Source organism: Corythoichthys intestinalis, chromosome 21, assembly GCF_030265065.1.
Source record: "Corythoichthys intestinalis isolate RoL2023-P3 chromosome 21, ASM3026506v1, whole genome shotgun sequence".
NCBI lineage: Eukaryota > Metazoa > Chordata > Actinopteri > Syngnathiformes > Syngnathidae > Corythoichthys > Corythoichthys intestinalis.
In genome coordinates this window covers 37,132,786-37,152,592 of record NC_080415.1, presented here as the reverse complement: position 1 = coordinate 37,152,592, position 19,807 = coordinate 37,132,786, and the positions used below count along the sequence as shown (strand labels likewise).

The 19,807-nt window shown below is 40.4% G+C and overlaps 2 protein-coding genes across 2 annotated transcripts in view; one reads left to right on the top strand and one right to left on the bottom strand.

Moving 5' to 3' along the window:
* ipmkb (inositol polyphosphate multikinase b) overlaps positions 1-18,606 on the top strand; it is a 31,081-nt gene extending 12,475 nt beyond the window's left edge. Inside the window, exons 3-6 of the mRNA XM_057825369.1 lie at positions 940-1,036; positions 1,180-1,352; positions 3,631-3,712; positions 6,811-18,606. Coding sequence (XP_057681352.1) covers positions 940-1,036; positions 1,180-1,352; positions 3,631-3,712; positions 6,811-7,517 — 1,059 coding nt within the window. The 3' untranslated portion in view covers positions 7,518-18,606. The remainder of the gene's footprint in view (positions 1-939; positions 1,037-1,179; positions 1,353-3,630; positions 3,713-6,810) is intronic.
* Positions 12,492-19,807, bottom strand: part of naglu (N-acetylglucosaminidase, alpha) — a 25,367-nt gene continuing 18,051 nt past the window's right edge. Inside the window, exon 6 of the mRNA XM_057825367.1 lies at positions 12,492-19,758. Within this exon, the coding sequence (XP_057681350.1) occupies positions 18,545-19,758 (1,214 nt within the window). The 3' untranslated portion in view covers positions 12,492-18,544. The remainder of the gene's footprint in view (positions 19,759-19,807) is intronic.

Genomic DNA, 19,807 nt, shown 5'->3' with positions numbered 1-19,807 from the left:
TCTCCTGTCGTCTTCGAAAATTACAACTGGGTGACGGCGCTTTAGGTTTTCATTCACAGCTCATGCCTGGTATGCAAGCTTGGCATTGAAGAGAAAGGACACAACAGTGTATCCTTTGTTTCGTTGAAATAAGTCAATGTTTTGGCCACTCTGGTGCTCTTTTTTTTTTTTTGGCTTTGTGCCACTCTCCCCGCTTGCATACCGAGCGTCCGACATTCCCGACTTTCCACGCATATATTTTTTTAACCCTTCATTAACCGGATACGGGATGTTGTGCTTGTCGATGCATTTACGTGATCAATGAATTCGACTATTTGGGACAGCTCTAATTTGAACGTATCAAATTCACTGTGAATTGGTCCGTTCAGACCGTCATGCAATGATCTGGCTTGCTCATGTTTTAATTGTTACATGGTGAGAATAATGTAAAATCTCCTTACTTAAATATTGAGTAAATTGGATTACAGTACTTGTATCCAATCTATGAGAAGTGGTTAGCATCACTTTAAATTAATATCTCAATAGAACGATAGCAACGCAAACGAATTTTTTTACAGCACAAATGTAGCATAAATGAATGGCACCATTTCTGGTCCATTTTGCAATAAATGGGGGACTGCGTGACATCACTAGAAATTAATTTGTCAATATCTCAAAAACGATAGCACAAAGGTAGCACAAACAATTGACGCAATTTTTAGCCATTTATAACCAAAATGGTTGACCTATAAATTTATGTCTGATGGAGGGCCCATTGGTAGACTGCCCATAGTTAGCTGGGATAGGCTTCGGCACCCCCCGCGACCTTTGTGAGGATAAGCAGCTCAAAGATGAATCAATGAATGGATTACTTACACTTTTTTTTTTAATACATGAAACTTTTTTTGTAAATTCAGTTTGATAATCCCACTTCAATTGTTGTCTTTTGGACTTTACTAGGTATATGCAGAGGACTGTTGCGACCCATGCCTTCTTGAACTCCAGAACCATCTTCCAAAATATTATGGCACTTTGTCCTCTCCCGATGCACCTAATGGTACGAAACCATTGGCAATTCTACTATACAAGTTTACAGTTGGTTAAAAAGTTTGGTCAACATATAGCGATCGACAGATGTTCAGCTCTCACAATTTGTTCTTTATATAGTCCAAAAATGTCTGTTACCTGTTGCTGTTCCAGACCTATACATGAAGCTGGAGGATGTGACCCGCCGCTTTGTCAAGCCGTGCATCATGGACGTGAAGCTTGGCCAACGAAGCTACGATCCGTACGCCTCGCAAGAGAAAAGGGAGCAACAGATTAGGAAGTACCCACTCATGGAGGAGATAGGCTTCCTGGTCCTCGGCATGAGGGTGAGCTCTCTTTTATGGAACATCATAAAGAGAACATTAGGGCTGTCAAAATTATCGCGTTAACAGGCGGTAATTAATTGTTTAAAATTAATCACGTCAAAATATTTCACGCAATTAACGCACATGCCCCGCTCAAACAGATTAAAATGACAGCACAGTGCAATGCCAACTTGTTACTTGTGTTTTTTGGAGTTTTGTCGCCCTCTGCTGGCGCTTGGTTGCGACTGATTTTATGGGCTTAAGCACCCATGAGCATTGTGTAATTATTGACATCAACATTAGACAATAGGCCTGTCTGTGGTTCGCTAGAGAGCATTTGGATGAGCCAGAAGAGGTGTGTTATGGTCAGATGAAACCAAAATAGAACTTTTTGGTAGAAACACAGGTTCTCGTGTTTGGAGGAGAAAGAATACTGAATTGCATCCGAAGAACACCATACCCACTGTGAAGCATGGGGGTGGAAACATCATGCTTGGGGGCTGTTTTTCTGCAAAGGGACCAGGACGACTGCTCTGTGTAAAGGAAAGAATTAATGGGGCCATGTATCGAGAGATTTTGAGTGAAAATCTCCTTCCATCAGCAAGGGCATTGAAGATGAGACGTGGCTGGGTCTTTCAGCATGACGATCCCAAACACACAGCCAGGGCAACAAAGGAGTGGCTTCGTAAGAAGCATTTCAAGGTCCTGGAGTGGCCTAGCCAGTCTCCAGATCTCAAGCCCATAGAAAATCTGTGGAGGGAGTTGAAAGTTGGTGTTGCCCAAGGACAGCCCCAAAACATCACTGCTCTAGAGGAGATCTGCATGGAGGAATGGGCCAAAATACCAGCAACAGTGTGTGAAAAGCTTGTGAAGAGTTACAGAAAACGTTTGGCCTCCGTTATTGCCAACAAAGGGTACATAACAAAGTATTGAGATGAACTTTTGGTATTGACCAAATACCACCATGATTTGCAAATAAATTCTTTAAAAATCAAACAATGTGATTTTCTGGTTGTTGTTTTTTTCACATTGTTTCTCATGGTTGAGGTTTACCCATGTTGACAATTACAGGCCTCTCTAATATTTTCAAGTGGGAGAACTTGCACAATTAGTGGTTGACTAAATACCTATTTGCCCCACTGTAAAGCTGTAACACACTTATGTTCAAAACGACATGTATTTTAACGATAAAACACTTAACACAAAGCAATTGGTGTTCAAATGTCCATCTAGTCTAATCAGTATGTAAATTTAGTAGATTAAAGTAGCCTAATTGGGCTAACAAAAGTCCGCTAGCTTAAATGCAGCTTAAGTTTTGGTTTGCTGAATTAAGTACTGAAGTAATTCAGTTCTCTGAATGCCTTATGTATATTTATAACAGTATACACGGAACGTTATGTTCTATTTTGTCAAGTGTTGCAGCATTTATCCGGAATGCTGTAAAATGGCTGGCGATATGAGGCAACTGGTAGTGATTACTGTGTCAACATGGGTGGGAGAAAGAAGGAAAGACTGATTGTGCATCTTATCTTTTTTTTAAAGGAAACAAGTTAAATATTTAAACATTTATTCCATTCCTATCTTGTTTGCATCATTACAATTTCCTGTTTCTAAGATATACTCTGTATACAAACACAACAAATCTTGTGGTATTTACAATTGTGTAATATGTTTGAGGAGGTTGCAAAATAAACCTCATTTTGTAAACTGAAGAAGCTAAATTTGTACTGTTTGTTTCACTTAATGGGCCTGAACACACCATGATGCCGCTTTCATAACATTTTGGCTTTCTCCCAAAATAAATTGAAGCCATTTATAAACTTGTTTAATTGGGTCGTGACAACAAGGAAATGCCAGCAGTTTGAGAGTCTAACAGCTTGCCTGCCGCAACACATTTTAGGTTAAGCTAGTTACTTTTTGGGACAATGAGTTTAGTTCAACATTTTCAATGACTAACTATGACTTGACCAAGTCATCTGTTTTATATTTGAACTGAACTTTGAACTTGTACATTTCACCACCACAGTGCTGACCTAAGCCAAATTGTTCCCTAAAGTTTAATTGCTTTCCTGTTTCTTCTCGACTGGTTTGTGCGTAGTTACAGTGTTAAACCACTAGATGCCGTCAATGCCTCTGCTCATTGTTTCTCTAGTCAGGAAAAAATCAATATTGGGCTTACATTTAAAGCCTTGATGCTGCTCGTTTATGCTTTTTAATACAATACATGGCTAGAGAGGTGACTCTTGGTTTGAAATTAGTGCTGTAAATATTGAATACACAAATATTTTTTTCTTGACAGGTTTACAAGCTCTGCAATGACACTGTTGACACATTTGACCAGCACTATGGAAGAGGACTGTTGAAGGACACCATTAAAGATGGTAAAAATAGGGGAGCTGGGAGGGATCGGTGTATTGTGTTGTGTTTTTCAACCTTTTCTGAGTCACGGCACGTTTTTACATACATTTACAGTATATTTACAGTAATTATAAAATAGTATTTATACTTACTCGGTGTGAAACTTGAGCCTGTTTAGGTGAACACAAAGCCGATATCCTGGCAGGAATCTTCAACAGCTCTCAGTCTCTGTTTTTATTTTTTTATAGCAGTTAAGGCTTAAAAAGCTTAGAATTATCAGACAGGGGGACTTTAGATTACCTGGTACACCAGACTCACCGCTGTTCCAGCTATAGACCCTACTCACCGACGTCTCAGAATGACGTGTCGCTGTATCCGGCTGCCATATTGTCCGTCATTGTTTATCCGTATTCTCAATGGTTTCAATTTGTCGTGCAATTTATAGTGCAATTCATGGAAGCCCCGGTGCTTTCAGACGCTGTAAACTCATTGGATGCGTTGCATAAAAGGGTTTATGTGGAAAAGCTTCAGTCTATCCATTCGCCAGATCCATATTTGATGCCTAAATCGATATTTTTCGACCCGCTGTCTTCGCCCTCTCTGCCTGACATCTGCTACCCTGATATCTACAACTATCTTGTCCACACAAAATCAGCCTATTCTCACGAAAGTTTGGAAAAACTTTAAGAGCAGCACTCTAAGCAACATTACCCCGTGTGACCCTTCCAATTTTCTAAAATGGCGACAATCAATTAAAAAAAAAAAGTTGACTGCGACCGCTTCGAGGATAGGTGGGTATAGGACTATTTCTTCAATAAAATACGCAACTGTGTCTGCCTCATTTGCAAAGAGACAGTCGCTGTTTTCAAAGAATTCGATGTGACGCGATATTACCGAACAAGACACGCTGACATGTACGACATTACAGGGAAGATACGCAGCGAGAAATTATAGCAACATGAAGCTAGTTTAATTTCACAGCAGCAGTATTTCGCAAGAGCCCGAGTGTCGAAAGAGAATGCCATAAAGACGAGACTGTTGAAATTATGAATTTAAAAAAATAATAAAGCAAATGTGACACACAGAAGGCTTGCTAAATTTTAAAAAAATACATTCTATGTAAATCAGCCAAGGTAGCCTTCCGCATTTTTACTAGAGCTGGGAATCTTTGGGCACCTAACGATTCGATTACGATTCAGAGGGTCCGATTCGATTATAAAACTATTATTGATGCACCCCCCTCCTCCTTTTTTTTTTTTTTTTTTTTTAAATGTTTTGTACATTAGTTCCTAAATTGTTCAAAAATCCTCCCAGGCTAAACCAAACTACTATTTCAGTATCAAGTTAACATATAACAGTAAACAAATATACAAAATAACTGTAAATAAAAAAACTCCAGTCCCCGTTCTGTATCAGCAGCTTTAAACAACATTCAATTAATTTGTTATGAATCAACTGTTACAGTTGTTAAAATTACTCCCGTTATTCCATAATTTCTCTTCTGTCTACTTTTGTCAGTTTTAAAACTATTTCATCATTTAAAGATAGATTCAAGACAAGATTCTGCCGATTTAGGAGTATTTTAGATAAAAAGTTAATTAGGTACAACAGCTTTCTAGAGAGGTCTACTGCTTTAAGATGGCGGCTGTTTACTTACACCGGAACGAATGTCATTTCGCATCTCTGTTCAATAATACAGGTTTTAACACCGACGTCGTCTGTCATTTTGCATCTAGTTCTACATATATGATATCTACTGTAGCCGTATGTTTGTAGCAACTAGCAACTGGCCGTTGTTTGTAGCGGCTGTCGGTCAGGTATGATTGTTTTTTTAGCTAGCGGCATGATTTGAACATGATATTTACTCTCCTCATTGCGTCCTAAAGACCGCCCTGACTGTGTTTTACTTCGGCTTAACTGGTATAATTCAATAATCGGAATTTGGATATTTGTGAACCGTTCTCGAATCTTCCACAGCCGAATCGCGAATAATCTAAGAATCGGAAATTTTGCACGGCTCTAATTTTTACCACACCAAATCTGGCCCCCTTTGCAAAAGGTTTGGACACATCTGTTTGACTGATGATCCGTAGACGAGGCCAGCTTATTTCACTTGGTACCAGCTAAATATTATTCAAAATGTAATGATGGTGGAAGAAATAAGCATCTTGAATTTGAAACTGTATGTTGTCGGCGATTAGCCTTGCAATGATCTTAATTGTGGTTGTCAGCCCAAAACCCTCTAAATTTATATTAAATGCATCTTACCAGATATAAAATGACTACTACATAATCTGTAGTAATCGTTTGGAGCCCAGTTGTCTCGTCGAATTGCAGCAGTCCATCTCGCTCTCCTCTCCGGGTCTCTCGGAATACGGTAGAACTTCAAGTTTCTCCGTCTATCTTCTCTGTTATTGCAACCGACCGCCACACACCCCTTCACCATTTTGATTATTAATGTTAACGAGCAGAAAAACACGCCATAATAGGAGGAATTTACGTAGCGGTAATGCGTCAACACGACGAGTTGACGGACAATATGGCGCGGAGGCGTGGTTGTGACGTCATGTGAGTAGGGTCTATTGAGTCTGGCCACCATTCAGCGGATACAATTTCCAGGGCAGAGCAAGCTACAGCAAACAGACAGCGGAGTGGACCAATCAGCGACGGGCAGACGTGACGTTGGTAAAACGACGAGGGCAGGACGAGGGACTTGCGCGTGGAACTAAACATACGAGGAGAGCGGAGTTTATTCAACATGGCTAGCGCGAGACAGACTGTTGTCAATGACTCGTGTCGATGTGTTTTTGGTAATTTAAAACGGATTTTACCGTGGATTGGAACGTATTTTCAGCCCTCCTGTTCACCATCTGTGTTGTTGTGGAGACGACTTCCGACGCGCAAGAGTGACATTGCTCGTTAAGAACACATCACGCAAATAAACGAATCTGATTTGTCGATTGATTTTGTACCTGCTCGAGAGGCCGTTAATGGGCTGGTTCCCAGACCTTTCTCTCAGTGTTTGAAAAATACAGGGAGAGCAGTCTGGCCGTGCCAGGCTAGACTTTAGATGTTTTATGAATTCATTGTAATTGAGTAATTTCTACCTCTCATTCATTAGGCTTGGCGAAATTCTTTCACAATGGCGTTTGTCTGAGGAAGGACGCTGTTATGGCCAGCATTTGCCGAGTGCAGAATATCCTCCGCTGGTTCGAGTCTCAGCGTCAACTAGTCTTCTACGCCAGCTCCCTTCTCTTTGTCTACGAGGGCCTCCCGTCCTCGTCCGTGTCCAGCGCCTTCCCCCTCACCGGCCCGGCAGCCACAGGCAAAGATTGGAACGAGGTGGACGAAAGGAGACGTGAAGTAGGCGAAAAGAACGAAAAGATGGCAGAGTACAACAACAACAACATCGAAAACGATCGCACCCTAGAATCCATTTACAGCAATCGCAGGAAAGCTAGCCTCCATCTTTGTGCCAAGACTCAACTCCAAGGCGGCGGAGGAGACGACGCCACTTTGGGAACGACGGTAGACAAATCGCCGCCGCGAGATAACTCCTCGTGGTTGTCTCAGCAAGCGCCGAACGGAAATAGAAACAAATCCCAACTTGAAGAGGAGACGCGAGAGCAGGAGAACAGCGTGGGCAGAGACGAGGATATTGCGCGAGGCGATGAGGCGACGGCGTTGAGCGAAGGGAACGCACAAGTGGAGGTCAAGATGATCGACTTCGCTCACGTTTTCCCCAGCGACGGCCACGATCACGGCTACATTTATGGCCTCAAGCACCTGCTGACCGTGTTGAAGCAAATACTCTCGGACGAGGCTTAGGTTCAAAACCGCCGTCATCTCACCCGGTCGTCGTTTTTTCCAGCGGAATCGATCCCTCGAAGGCATTAGGACCCTCCGCTTCCGTCGTCGGGTACGCTCGCATTACACAACCCTACTTTGCCTGTAAGTCCATTTGAAATGCACTGGATTTGACAAGTCTATTTTTATATCGAGGCCACTAAAAACCTGTTAGATTTGTGTTGTATATAAGAACATCTCAAATCCTGAGTGAGCCAGAGATTTTTCTGTATTGTTTATACCATAGTAACTATTTGATACTATTTATAGCAGTTTTAAATTGTGTGGATGCTGAGAGACGAGCTTTTACTGCCATTAAAATATAACTAATATTTTTTTTAACCATGCACGATCAACAAAACTACCTTCAAAAAAATCATGGGTTCCAAAATGCTTTTCTGACAAGAATTTACGTACATGGGAAATGCTAAAGTGTCACCTAAACACACAAATGTAATACTTTATTTAATGATGTGCTACTTTTGTTTACTTGCGATTTATACATTCCATTTAAACATGAAAGGGCCAATTCGTCATAAACAAAACGCTTTATAGAATAGAAACGTACATTATTGTGTGTTATTAACCAACATTATTTGTTTTCTCTTTTAGCAGCTTGACGTCTCTCAGCATTCACAGTCAGATTTTGAGGGAAATTCTATTTTTTTAATCAATGAAATGTCCCGAAGCTTAATCTCTTCCCAAATTCTATTTCTGCATCACCGAATTTATGTCGTATGATGATTAGTGTTGCAACAATACCGTACCGATACCAATCTTTCTGAAAAAATATTCAGATTTTTTTTCCCCGGACTCTTAAGACGCTACTTTTTCCCCCCTTATTTTGAATTCTGCAGCTTTTTTATTGATTTATTTGGGTTAAAATAGGCAACACTTTATTTGACAGCGGCGTCATAACACTGCCGTAAGACCGTTATACCGTAATTTTCCACTATAAGGCGCACCTGACTTTAAACCGCCACCCACAAAATGTGACACGAAAAAAGCATTGTTCACAGATAAGCCGCACCGGAGTATAAGCCGCAGCTGTCTTCACTGTATTATGGCATGTTTACACCAAAATATATTGACTGGGAACACCTCATTCGACAGTGGCACCCCCATGAAGCTTTGAACCAATTGGCTTCATTGCTTAAAGAAGCTTCATTTGGCCGTCACTGCTCCCTTGGTGGCGACAATCAACCTCTTCTCCTGCTGTCAACACTGTTGTGGTCCAACATGCCTCCTAGCATGCATTGCAGTGCTACAGATGTAAATAACGATCCAAATTCATGTTCTGTGCTACTTATTTGTTCAGTTACTGTCCCACTTGTTTCATTAATTGCTTGTTATGGTATTTGGTAACTTTATTTGACAGCGGCGTCATAAGACTGTCATAAGACGGTCATAATTGTTACATGGCACTATCCTGGGCATTACTGAATGCTTAACCCGTTGATGAATAAATAATTAGCAAAGAACATGAATTTTGAATTTTCACTGTTATTTGCATCTGTAGTGCTGCAATGCATGCTAGGAGGGATGTGTTGCCTATTAATCCAAATCAACAAATAAGCCGCGCTGGACTATAAGCCGCAGGATTCAACATGAAGGAAAAAAGTACCGGCTTATAGTCCAAAAATTACGGTAATTATGGCATGACACTATCATGAGCAATAATGAATGCTTATGACCATCCGGCAAATTATGTCACTAATTTAGGGCCAGCTTAGATCCTTTACATCCATTCAAAAGTGAGATAATTTGCCAAATGACACAAAATGACACCGGTTATAAGCATTCAGTAATGCTCCTGGCAGTCTCATAATTATGATGGTCTTATAGCGCCACTGTCGAATAAAGTGTTACCAAAGACCATAACAAGCAATTAATGAAACAACTGGAAGAGTAACTGAAGAAGTATTTGGCACAGAACATAAATTTTGATTGTTATTGACCTCTGTGGCGCTGCAATGCATGCTAGGAGGCATGTTGGATGACAACAGTGTTGAAAGAAGTTGGCTGAAAAGGTTGACTGTCTCAGGAATGCTACGAGTTACATTGAGAGTGTAAGGATCACTCAATAAACACCTTAAACAAGGCTCCAGACTAACATTTTTTAACTAGGAGCACACCATGCTAAAGCAAATGCTACGCTAACACTACTAGTTACATTTAGGTTTTAAGGATCACTCAATAAACACCTTAAACATGGCTCCAAGCTAACATTTTTTACTAGGAGCACGCTAAAGCTGATGCTAATGCTATGCTAACGCTATGAGTTACATGTAGAGTGTAAGGATCACTCAGTAAACCTTAAAAGCTAAAGCAACATTCCATCTTCTCTTATGCCAGATAAGAAAAAAATCTTTGAATATATTTTCAAAACAGGCAGGCCTGAACTCCCTGTTGCATCCTGCTTTCAAGCTGCTGCAGGGTCCTTCCGGAGTCTTACCGTCAGTCAGCGGCGGCTACAGTTGCCCACACAGATGCCTGTTCAAAATCCTTTTATTGTTGGCTTATTTTTTTTTCTTTAATCGGCTGATGTTGAACAAAAAAAGTCATACATCAATTGACCTGAAGTTGTTACCGCTTGACATAGACAGTTATCCCCCATTTAAAGTACTGACTCATACGTGGAGAATTCATTCATTTTCCATGTATGAATGCTAAGTGAGCATTGACCGGCTGCCATCTTGGGGAGGGTGACCAGCAGTTGCAAACTAAATCTCAAAGAGTACATATTGAGCAGCATCGGCACATTATTTCTTAGTACTCACTGGTACTGACGCCTATATTTTAGCACCGAATCGGGGCCCCTTCCGAAACTTATCGGTATTGGTGCAACACTAATGATGATGACCTTCCAACTTGATCTCATTATCGCCATCAGATAACATTGGATAAGTTGCAAATAGCTAGCATGGCCTGTTGGTGTGTTAAGATTTGAAACCTATGAATACCAGAAAGTATATTAGCCCTGAATACCATGACTATTTTAACTGGATGTCCATCATTTATATTTTTTGGTGCATTTTCAACTGTTCTTTGAGCGACCATCAACTGGAATTGGGCTGCTTGAATCCCCACAATGATTTTAAAATGCAACGTTTTCGAGCTAAACAAGACACTATGCTGCCATAGCATGAATGGACGTTCTTAAAAGGGAAGTTCAGAATTTTTGACATTGAGCTTAATTTTAGAGTTAGCGGGGGTTTAATTATTATGGGTTTCAAGAAATTCTGTGCAGTTTGTTAGTTTCAGGGCTTCAGAGTGGCTAAGCTTAGACTTCACTATCAGTTGACGGGACACTGAGCTCGAAGCCGATCGGTCGGGGGCCTATTTTCAAAAACGTAAAATTCTAATGTTTTCTAAACCAAAGCCGCTAGCGCCCTAAAACCAAAGCAGGCACCTCCCTTCGGCATATACGAGTCTCCATATGCATCGGCATCAAAAATTTTTAAAGTCGTTGCATAATAAAATCCTGATAATTTTTTTATATAAGTATTACAAAACTTAAAATGGCTATAAAATTCTCAGATTTTACAATAGATGCACAAAACCCACCAAATGTAGAGACCTATATTTTCAGGATCAATAGAAATATTTAACATATATAAGTTTTTGCCAGAAATAGCAACCTAAATGCAATGTGTAGCGATACAAAATCCAACATGGCGGCCGCCACAAAACAAAGAGCTTTTTAAGTTGAAAATTGTTGTAAATAAATGCTTAAATTGCGGAATTTCTATAGATCCTAAAATTTATTCTGCAACGCATTAAATGTTGCTAATCCGATTACTTGATAATTCGAACTAACTAGTTAATAGATTAATCGACTACTAAAATAATCCATAGCTGCAGCCCTAGTGCATATGTTGTTTTTTATTGGCATGCTAGCAGACCCAATGACTTGACTTGCGCTAACTTAGCCACTGCGGAGTCCTGAAACTAACAAACTGCACGGAATTTGTTGAAACCAACTAATTAAACTTCCACTAACTCAAAGGGAAAGCCCAATACGACTACTAAAATAATCCATAGCTGCAGCCCTCGTGCATATGTTGTTTTTTATTGCCATGCTAGCAAACCCCATTGACTCACGCTAGCTTAGCCACTGCGGAGCCCTGAAATTAACAGACTGCACAGAATTTGTTGAAACCAACTAATTAAACCTCCACTAACTTGATAATTTTGACAGGCCTAGTATATTTAGCTGTTTTTTGTGGGAATATGTGCTAGAACAATTTATTAAGAGCATTGTCAAAAAATGTTAGCATTTTATAGCATTTAAGCTAGCAGACTTTTGCCTGGCAAGTTAACCAATTGTTCTGTGGTTGTACTTTGATCCTCATTCATTTATTTATTTTTATACTGTTTAAGGCGAAGCTCGGGTATTTTAATTTATTGGGGGAAAAAAACTTTTATTCGCATTTAATGCTCTTTTAAAAGTGCTTCTTAGCAAGCCTTTGTTTTACACCTCCTAAAATTCTGCAACGTATTACTTGTTGCTAATCCGATTACTTGATTATTCGAACTAACTAGTTAATAGATTAATCGACTACTAAAATAATCCATAGCTGCAGGCCTAGTGCATATGTTGTTTTTTATTGGCATGCTAGCAAACCCCATTGACTCACGCTAGCTTAGCCACTGCACAGAATTTGTTGAAACCAACTAATTAAACCTCTACTAACTCGATAATTTTGACAGCCCCAGTATATTTACCTGTTTTTTTGTGGGAATATGTGTTCGAACAATTTATTAAGAGCATTGTCAAAAAATGTTAGCATTTTAGAGCATTTAAGCTAGCGGACTTTTGCTTGGCAAGTTAGCCTATTGTTCTGTGGTTGTACTTTGATCCTCATTCATTTATTTTTATACTGTTTAAGGCAAAGCTCGGGTATTTTAATTTATCGGGGGGGGGGGGGGGACTTATTCGCATTTAATGCTCTTTTAAAAGTTCTTCTTAGCAAGCCTTTGTTTTACAACTCCTAAAATGTATTCTGCAACGCATTAAATGTTGCTAATCCAATTACTTGATGATTCGAACTAACTAGTTAATAGATTAATCGACTACTAAAATAATCCATAGCTGCAGCCCTAGTGCATATGTTGTTTTTTATTAGCATGCTAGCAAACCCCATTGACTTGATTCGCGCTAGCTTAGCCACTGCAGAGCCCTGACACTAAAAAACTGCACGGAATTTGTTGAAACCAACTAATTAAACTTCCTCTAACTCGAAGATAAAGCCCAATATGACTACTAAAATAATCCATAGCTGCAGCCCTATTGCATATGTTGTTTTTTTATTGGCATGCTAGCAAACCCCATTGACTCACGCTAGCTCATTAAACCTCCACTAGCTCGAAGATAAAGCCCAATGTCAAAAAAATCTGAACTTCTCTTTTAAAGATAACCTTGGCTGTCACTTTGTTGTTGTTGTTGTTTTGTTTTTTGTCGAATTCAGTGTCAACGGGGAACTAACTCAGGTAATGACCACCATGAATACATACTGTAGTTAACATGATTTTATTTTGCTTTCTGCTAGATTATTCTTGCGCTGTTGTTGTAAACCAGGGGTGTCCAAACTTTTTCCAACGGATGCAACTTGAAATCTTTCCACTTTCATTTGTTAAGCAGAGGATTGGAATTGGATTAAAAGAAAAATTTGGAAAGCTTGTGCGGGCCATATTCAGAGAAATTTTCAGCATTCCAATGAAAACTGGGCCGTAGTCTGACACTCCTTGACGCTCAATGTTTCGTCTCACGTCGTCCATTGATGACCACCTTCAGTCGGAGTCCTTGTTTTGCTTCTGATATCCGATACCACGTCATTTATGACAAGTTTTTTGTCGTAAAGTGGTGCAGTTATGGCAGTGAGTGATAAAATTGCAATTTATATGGTCAAGATTGTATTAAAGAAAGTGTTGCTTGATGAAATGATGAATGGAGAAAGACAGCAATGGAATGGCCTTTTGTTCTATTTTATTTTAAAGGGGCATTGTATGGATGGTTAAAAAAGGAGTTATTTTAATTTTTTTCTGTACCGTTTGACTAATATTTTTTTAATTCCTGGGCTGATTTGTGAACTGACAACTGCAAATATTCTACATGCGTTAGATGATAACCCAAAGCAACTTGAATCAAGACCAAACTAGCGTATTATCTTGAGATTAAAGCTGTCGCAAAGCAGCGAGTTCATGTCTAAACACCTCTTTTCAACTTTGCTGGTCGTTTCATGTCAATCCTCTCAACAACAGTATGTTTATTTTTTTATGGAAACGAGGGTGTTCATTGTGCTTTTTTAAAAAATGGCTGCTTCCATCATAACTGGCTCCTTATGTCTTGACTTGCAAGCTGCTTTAATCGTGTGCGTGAGATCGACTGCATCACTTTGATTTAAACGCCTTTTTATGTCATTGGAAAATGTGAATACATTTTTTATTCATGTGTAATTTAACATTGCAATTTTAATGATTCTAAATGCAAAAAAAAAAAAAAATCTAATCAAATTGTTGGAGTCTTAACTCAAGTTTACACTTTTTTTTTTTTTTCCTGTAACTGCCTTATGTTAATATCAATGACTTCATTTTGTCTCGGTGTCGAATGGTTGGTTTATTCCGGCAGCTTTATCGGTCTGTGTTCATTTTGCTCACGAGCTAACAAATGTCATATATCATTTATGCAGGGAAGCATTAATAAATGAATTTATTTGATGAGTTATACAACCTGTAACTGGTATGTTATGTCTAACCATCTGGCCATGATATATGAAGTCAGTATTTTTAGTAGGGTTGCTCCGATCATGTTTTTTTGCTCCCGATCCGATCGTTTTAGTTTGAGTATCTGCCGATCCCGATATTTCCCGATCCGATTGCTTTTTTTTTTTTTTTGCTCCCGATTCAATTCCAATCATTCCCGATAATTTTTCCCGATCATATACATTTTGGCAATGCATTAAGAAAAAAATGAATAAAACTCGGACGAATATATACATTCAACATACAGTACATAAGTACTGTATTTGTTTATTATGACAATAAATCCTCAAGATGGCATTTACATTATTAACATTCTTTCTGTGAGAGGGATCCACGGATAGAAAGACTTGTAATTCTTAAAGGATAAATGTGACCTTGTATATTGTGACTAAATATTGCCATCTAGTGTATTTGTTGAGCTTTCAGTAAATGATACTGTAGCCATGCCCAAATGCATGATGGGAAGTGCAACCATGACTGTGCGTAGTGGCACCAATTGATATATCTTCTCTGCGTTGGAAAACAACATAGGGTGTTAAGAAAAAGATCAACTACTACCTTTCTTCCCCACATTGCTTCCCACGGCATTTTTAATTGTTGAGAGAGGGATTTTAAGGCTTTAGCCAATGAAAAAAAGGCTCCAAAGACTGCCAAAATTCACTCTACTCATTTTACGCTGCCTTTTAACTCTATATATAGGTAAAACGGCGCCATTATAGATTGAACGCGACAATGTGTGAGTGGATCGTGCAGCGCATGCGTTAATTGCGTTAAATATTTTAACGTGATTCATTTTAAAAAAAATTAATTACCGCCGTTAACGCGATAAATTTGATAGCCCTACTTTAAGCCAAAACTAAAGACTCTGGATGAGTGTAAGACATATTGTCTGTAACATTAAATACAATTAGAAAACGATTTAATTAAAAAATATACATATAATAAAAGGCATGTCCGATATTTTTTTGCCAATTTCGATACATTGAAAATGACGCGATCCCGATCGATCGGGACATCTTTAATCTTTACCATTTATACATTCAATTTGTCTAAATGGTACCTCCCATTATTATACTAATATCTGCTTATTTTTAAATTTACTCACTGTTAACGTCAACAAAATTGACATCTATATACAGTGCTGGCCAAAAGTATTGGCACCCATGCAATTCTGTCAGAGAATGCTCAATTTCTCCCAGTAAATGACTGCGATTACAAATGCTTTGGGAGTAATATCGTCATTTGTTTTGCTTGCAATGAACAAAACTCAAAGGACAATGGGGAAAAAAATTAAATCGTCATCATTTCATGCCAAACTCCAAAAATGGGCCGGACAAAAGTAGTGGCATCCTTTGAAAAATCATGTGATGCTTCTCAAATTTGTGTAAGTAACAGCACCTGTTACTTACTTTTGGCACATAACAGGTGGTGGCACTAACTAAATCACACGTGCACCCAGTTAAAATGGATTAAAGTTAACTCAACCTATGTCCTTGTGTGTACATTGAGGACGCCCACACGTCAACAACACCGGCACGCCGGAGATGGTCCGCAGTCAATCCGAAACACTGACGCGGCCGGTATACGTTGAACAATAGGATATAAATGGAACGATTGGCCCCGGCGCTATTTTTTGCCGGACCTGGAACGAAGATGCATTTTACGCAGTTGGTAACAAGGAATCCGGACTTTTAACAGCACGTCTGCCGCACGCGCGCACGCACGTAAGGCGATAAATTTCAGCGGAGAAAATTACCACCTTCATTTTTATTTATCGTGCGATAAATGGAATTATTGCATATTGCGACAGGCTTAACCCTGAGAGATCTGCAGGGTGGAAGGCAACATAAATAGTCTGAAATATCAACAAATCTTAACTGCCTATTACATTACCAACCACAAAAAGGGACAAATTCTGCAGCAAGATGGTGCTCCATCGCATACTTCAAGCTCTACCTCAAAGTTCCTCAAGGCAAAGAAGATCAAGATCCTCCAGGACTGGCCAGCCCAGTCACCAGACATGAACAGGATGAAAGAGGCAGCATGGAAGACGAAACCCAAGAATGTTGATGAACTCTGGGAGGCATGCAAGACTGCTTTCTTTGATGTTCCTCAATAAAGTGTATGAATCTTTGCCGAACCGCATGGATGCAGTCCTTCAAGCCCATGGAAGTCATACAAAATATTAAATTTGGATCTCACAGCACCACTACTTCATTCGCTTATTTTTATTGTATTTGAAGTACATTTTTTGTTCAATTTTCACACTACTTTCTGTAGGCGACAAAACTTTTGTCTTGCCAAAATTTGACCTTTAAGTCTTCATTCAATGATCAATACTTTTTCAGTGAAACAAATATATTTTTGTACATTCAACATCATTTGGGAGGGTCTTAGCTTTCACATGAGCCATTTCTGAAACCAATTGAATCATTAAAAGTTTTAGGGCCCGAGCACCAACAGGTGCAAAGGCCCTATTGTTCTGCGCCCTATTGTTCTGCAAAGGATTATTATTCTTTTTTCATGGCAAATGAAATGAAATGGAGGTCTTAAGATGCTCAAAAACTCACCAAAATTTGCATGCGGATTCACGAAAATTTCCATAATTTGGCAACGTTGTGAAAAAATGTCAAAAAAAGGCTCAGTGGCGCTCCCTGGAGTTTTTATAAAAGGCCTCTCCATTTTGGTTTTTTCAACGTAGAGCGAGGAAATTTGGGAAGTCGATACCTTGTGAAAAAAATGCTTCAAAAGTCTCTTGCAACCATATTCCAAACCCAACAGGAAATCAGGTATTTTGGATTTAATATTGAAAAACATGCCATTTTTGTCGAAAACCAGGGTGCACGTTTGAGACCATTGCGCCGAGGCAGTTAGTTGGATCCTCCTCAAAATTGGTGAGACTCTTCATGTGACATATGAGATGTTATCAAAATGGTGAGTTTTCATTCACGGGCCTGACCTGGGCGGAGTGCCAAAATCGGGTTTATTTGGGGATTAGGGTGAGGGTTTAGGGTTAGGATACCTTGTGAAAAAATGCTTCAAAAGTCTCTTGCACCCATATTCCAAACCCAACAGGAAATCAGGTATTTTGGATTGAATATTGAAAAACATGCCATTTTTGTCGAAAATCAGGGTGCACGTTTGAGACCAGTGCGCCGAGGCAGTTAGTTGGATCCTCCTCAAAATTGGTGAGACTCTTCATGAGCCATATGAGATGTTATCAAAATGGTGAGTTTTCATTCACGGGCCTGACCTGGGCGGAGTGCCAAAGTGGGGCAAATTTGGGGATTAGGGTTAGGGTTTCTTCAGGGCAAATGAAAATGGCCAATTTGAAGTTCTGAACATGCTCGAAAACTCACCAAAATTTGCACATATCAAATTGGTGAGTTTTCATTCACGGGCCTGACCTGTGTGTGGCGTTTTTTTGTTTGTTTTTTTTGCGTGTGTGTTAGGGTTAGGGTCAGGGCTTAGGGTTCACACTCTGCTACTTCTTCTGTGGGAGAAAAAAATACTATGTACTTTTCAATTAGATAAATTGGTTCATCTGATGACAGCAGTGAATAACTGCTTTGACTCATTAAGGATGTTACTTCACACTCTGCTACTTTATCTGTAGGAGAAAAAAAAGATCCAAAATCCATGGGGTGCCAAAGTCGGACATTTTTTTGACAAAACACCAAATTCAGAAAATGACTAATAACTCCCCCATACAACGTTCAATCTTTTTCATATTTGGCATGTACGTGATGTATCCCAGCCTGAACTCGACTTCATTGAAATATCACCCATTAGGCCTGGCGCCCCCGGCTGGGAACAGGAAATGGCCTTTTTTACAAGACCGACTCCTCCTGGAAGGGAAAAAAACCTAATGACCCCCAAAAAAAATCACCGAAAAGAAATTGGAGAAATCAACACAGGACTCCCGAGGGCCTGTTGAGTCCTGCTTAAAGGGCTAGTTAGCAATTGTTTCTACAAAATGGATAACCGACAAGACTTTTGTCAGGGACTTATGTATTGATCATAATAAAAGTCTTAACAACTGGGTAGGCTCTCTGGGAACACGTCACATAGGCAGCGCAGTACCGTAGTATTCTGTGCAAAGCGTCAGTCAATTTCAACACACGCTAATTGGTCCCGTGAAAAATAATGAAAACCGGACATTTTCATGAATTTACAAAAACCCTGTCGGACGCCCCTGACAAGATTTAAAAAGTGGACATATCCGGGCAAATGAGGACGTTTGGTCAGGGTCTTTTCAAGGTTTTCAAGGCTTGCGGGTAATACTTTAGAAAGATCCTACGGGCGATTTCGTACGTGTCGCCTCGAGGTTCCGCGGGGTACTTCCGGCCGTTATAAATAAATCCCTTTTCTACTTGAAAAACAGCTTGGTTGAAGGCTTCTTGATGAAACGGCTGCCCGCTGTCCAGACACTCCACCAGCGTTTGGACGAAAAGGCCCCATCGTTGGGCGTAGTAGTCCTCCATCAGTCCTCCCCACTCTTTGCTAGCATAGTCTTGGATTTCACCGCCAGGCCCCCAAAGAGTAAGCTGGTTCCTGGCGTTCATATCGTAAAGCTTAGCCTCTTCCTCGTCGATAGCTAAGGATTTAGCCCGATCCAGCCACGTCCCTAACAGAAAATGGCGATCGCTACTTAGCAAACGATCCAGTTCCGGCAAAAGATCGTATATGAGCACCCCGGCTGAAACCAGCAGTTCCGGCAGCTTTTGTTTATGAAAGGCATCGGTGATATCCAGGTAAAACGATGTCGTTAGAACTTGCAAAACCTCCCGAGTCACGTCGACGAGGTCGTAGCGGAAAGTTTCCTTGGACGCCAGAGACGGAGACGCATCCATGATGAGTTTCCACGCTTTGAACAAGTCGGCCGGGCTGTACCAAAGGTCGACGTTCATGCGGAAAGACGGCCGGCGCACTAACGGGCTGTGGTTATGATTTCGGTAATGCGGCACGGTGCAGTTGTACACGCTGGAAAACAGGAGCCTCCACGCGGAGATCAGGCCGTCCTGCGTGGTGCCGTAACGACGCACGGCGTAGAGCGACGCCCACTTGACCAAGTTGACCGGTTCCTTGCGCCACGCCAGTTCGCTCATCAGCTCGTACAAGACGGGATTTTGCTCAATACCCTCGGGTGTCATCCCTACGCCGACCATGGTGGAGTTTGGGAAACGCGAGGCTTTAAAAGGCCCTGAGTTGACACTCTCGACTGTGCCAAAGAGACCGCTGTTACCGCCAAAGTTTTGGAGCATGCACCAGATGAAAGGCTGCCCGTAGAAAGACTCAGTGTAGGAGAAAATTGGCTCGGTCTCCGCAAACAAATCTAGCACGATCATCCGTCCGAGGGGCACGCCGTGTAGTAGGGCCCGAATCTGGGCAGGCTTCCAGAAAGCTGCGGCGTTAAAGAACAACCATCCCTGCATTAGCCAAATTGCCTGAGGATCAACTAGAGAGAGAAAAGAAGAGGGGGTGGGGGGCACACAAAAAAATCATTG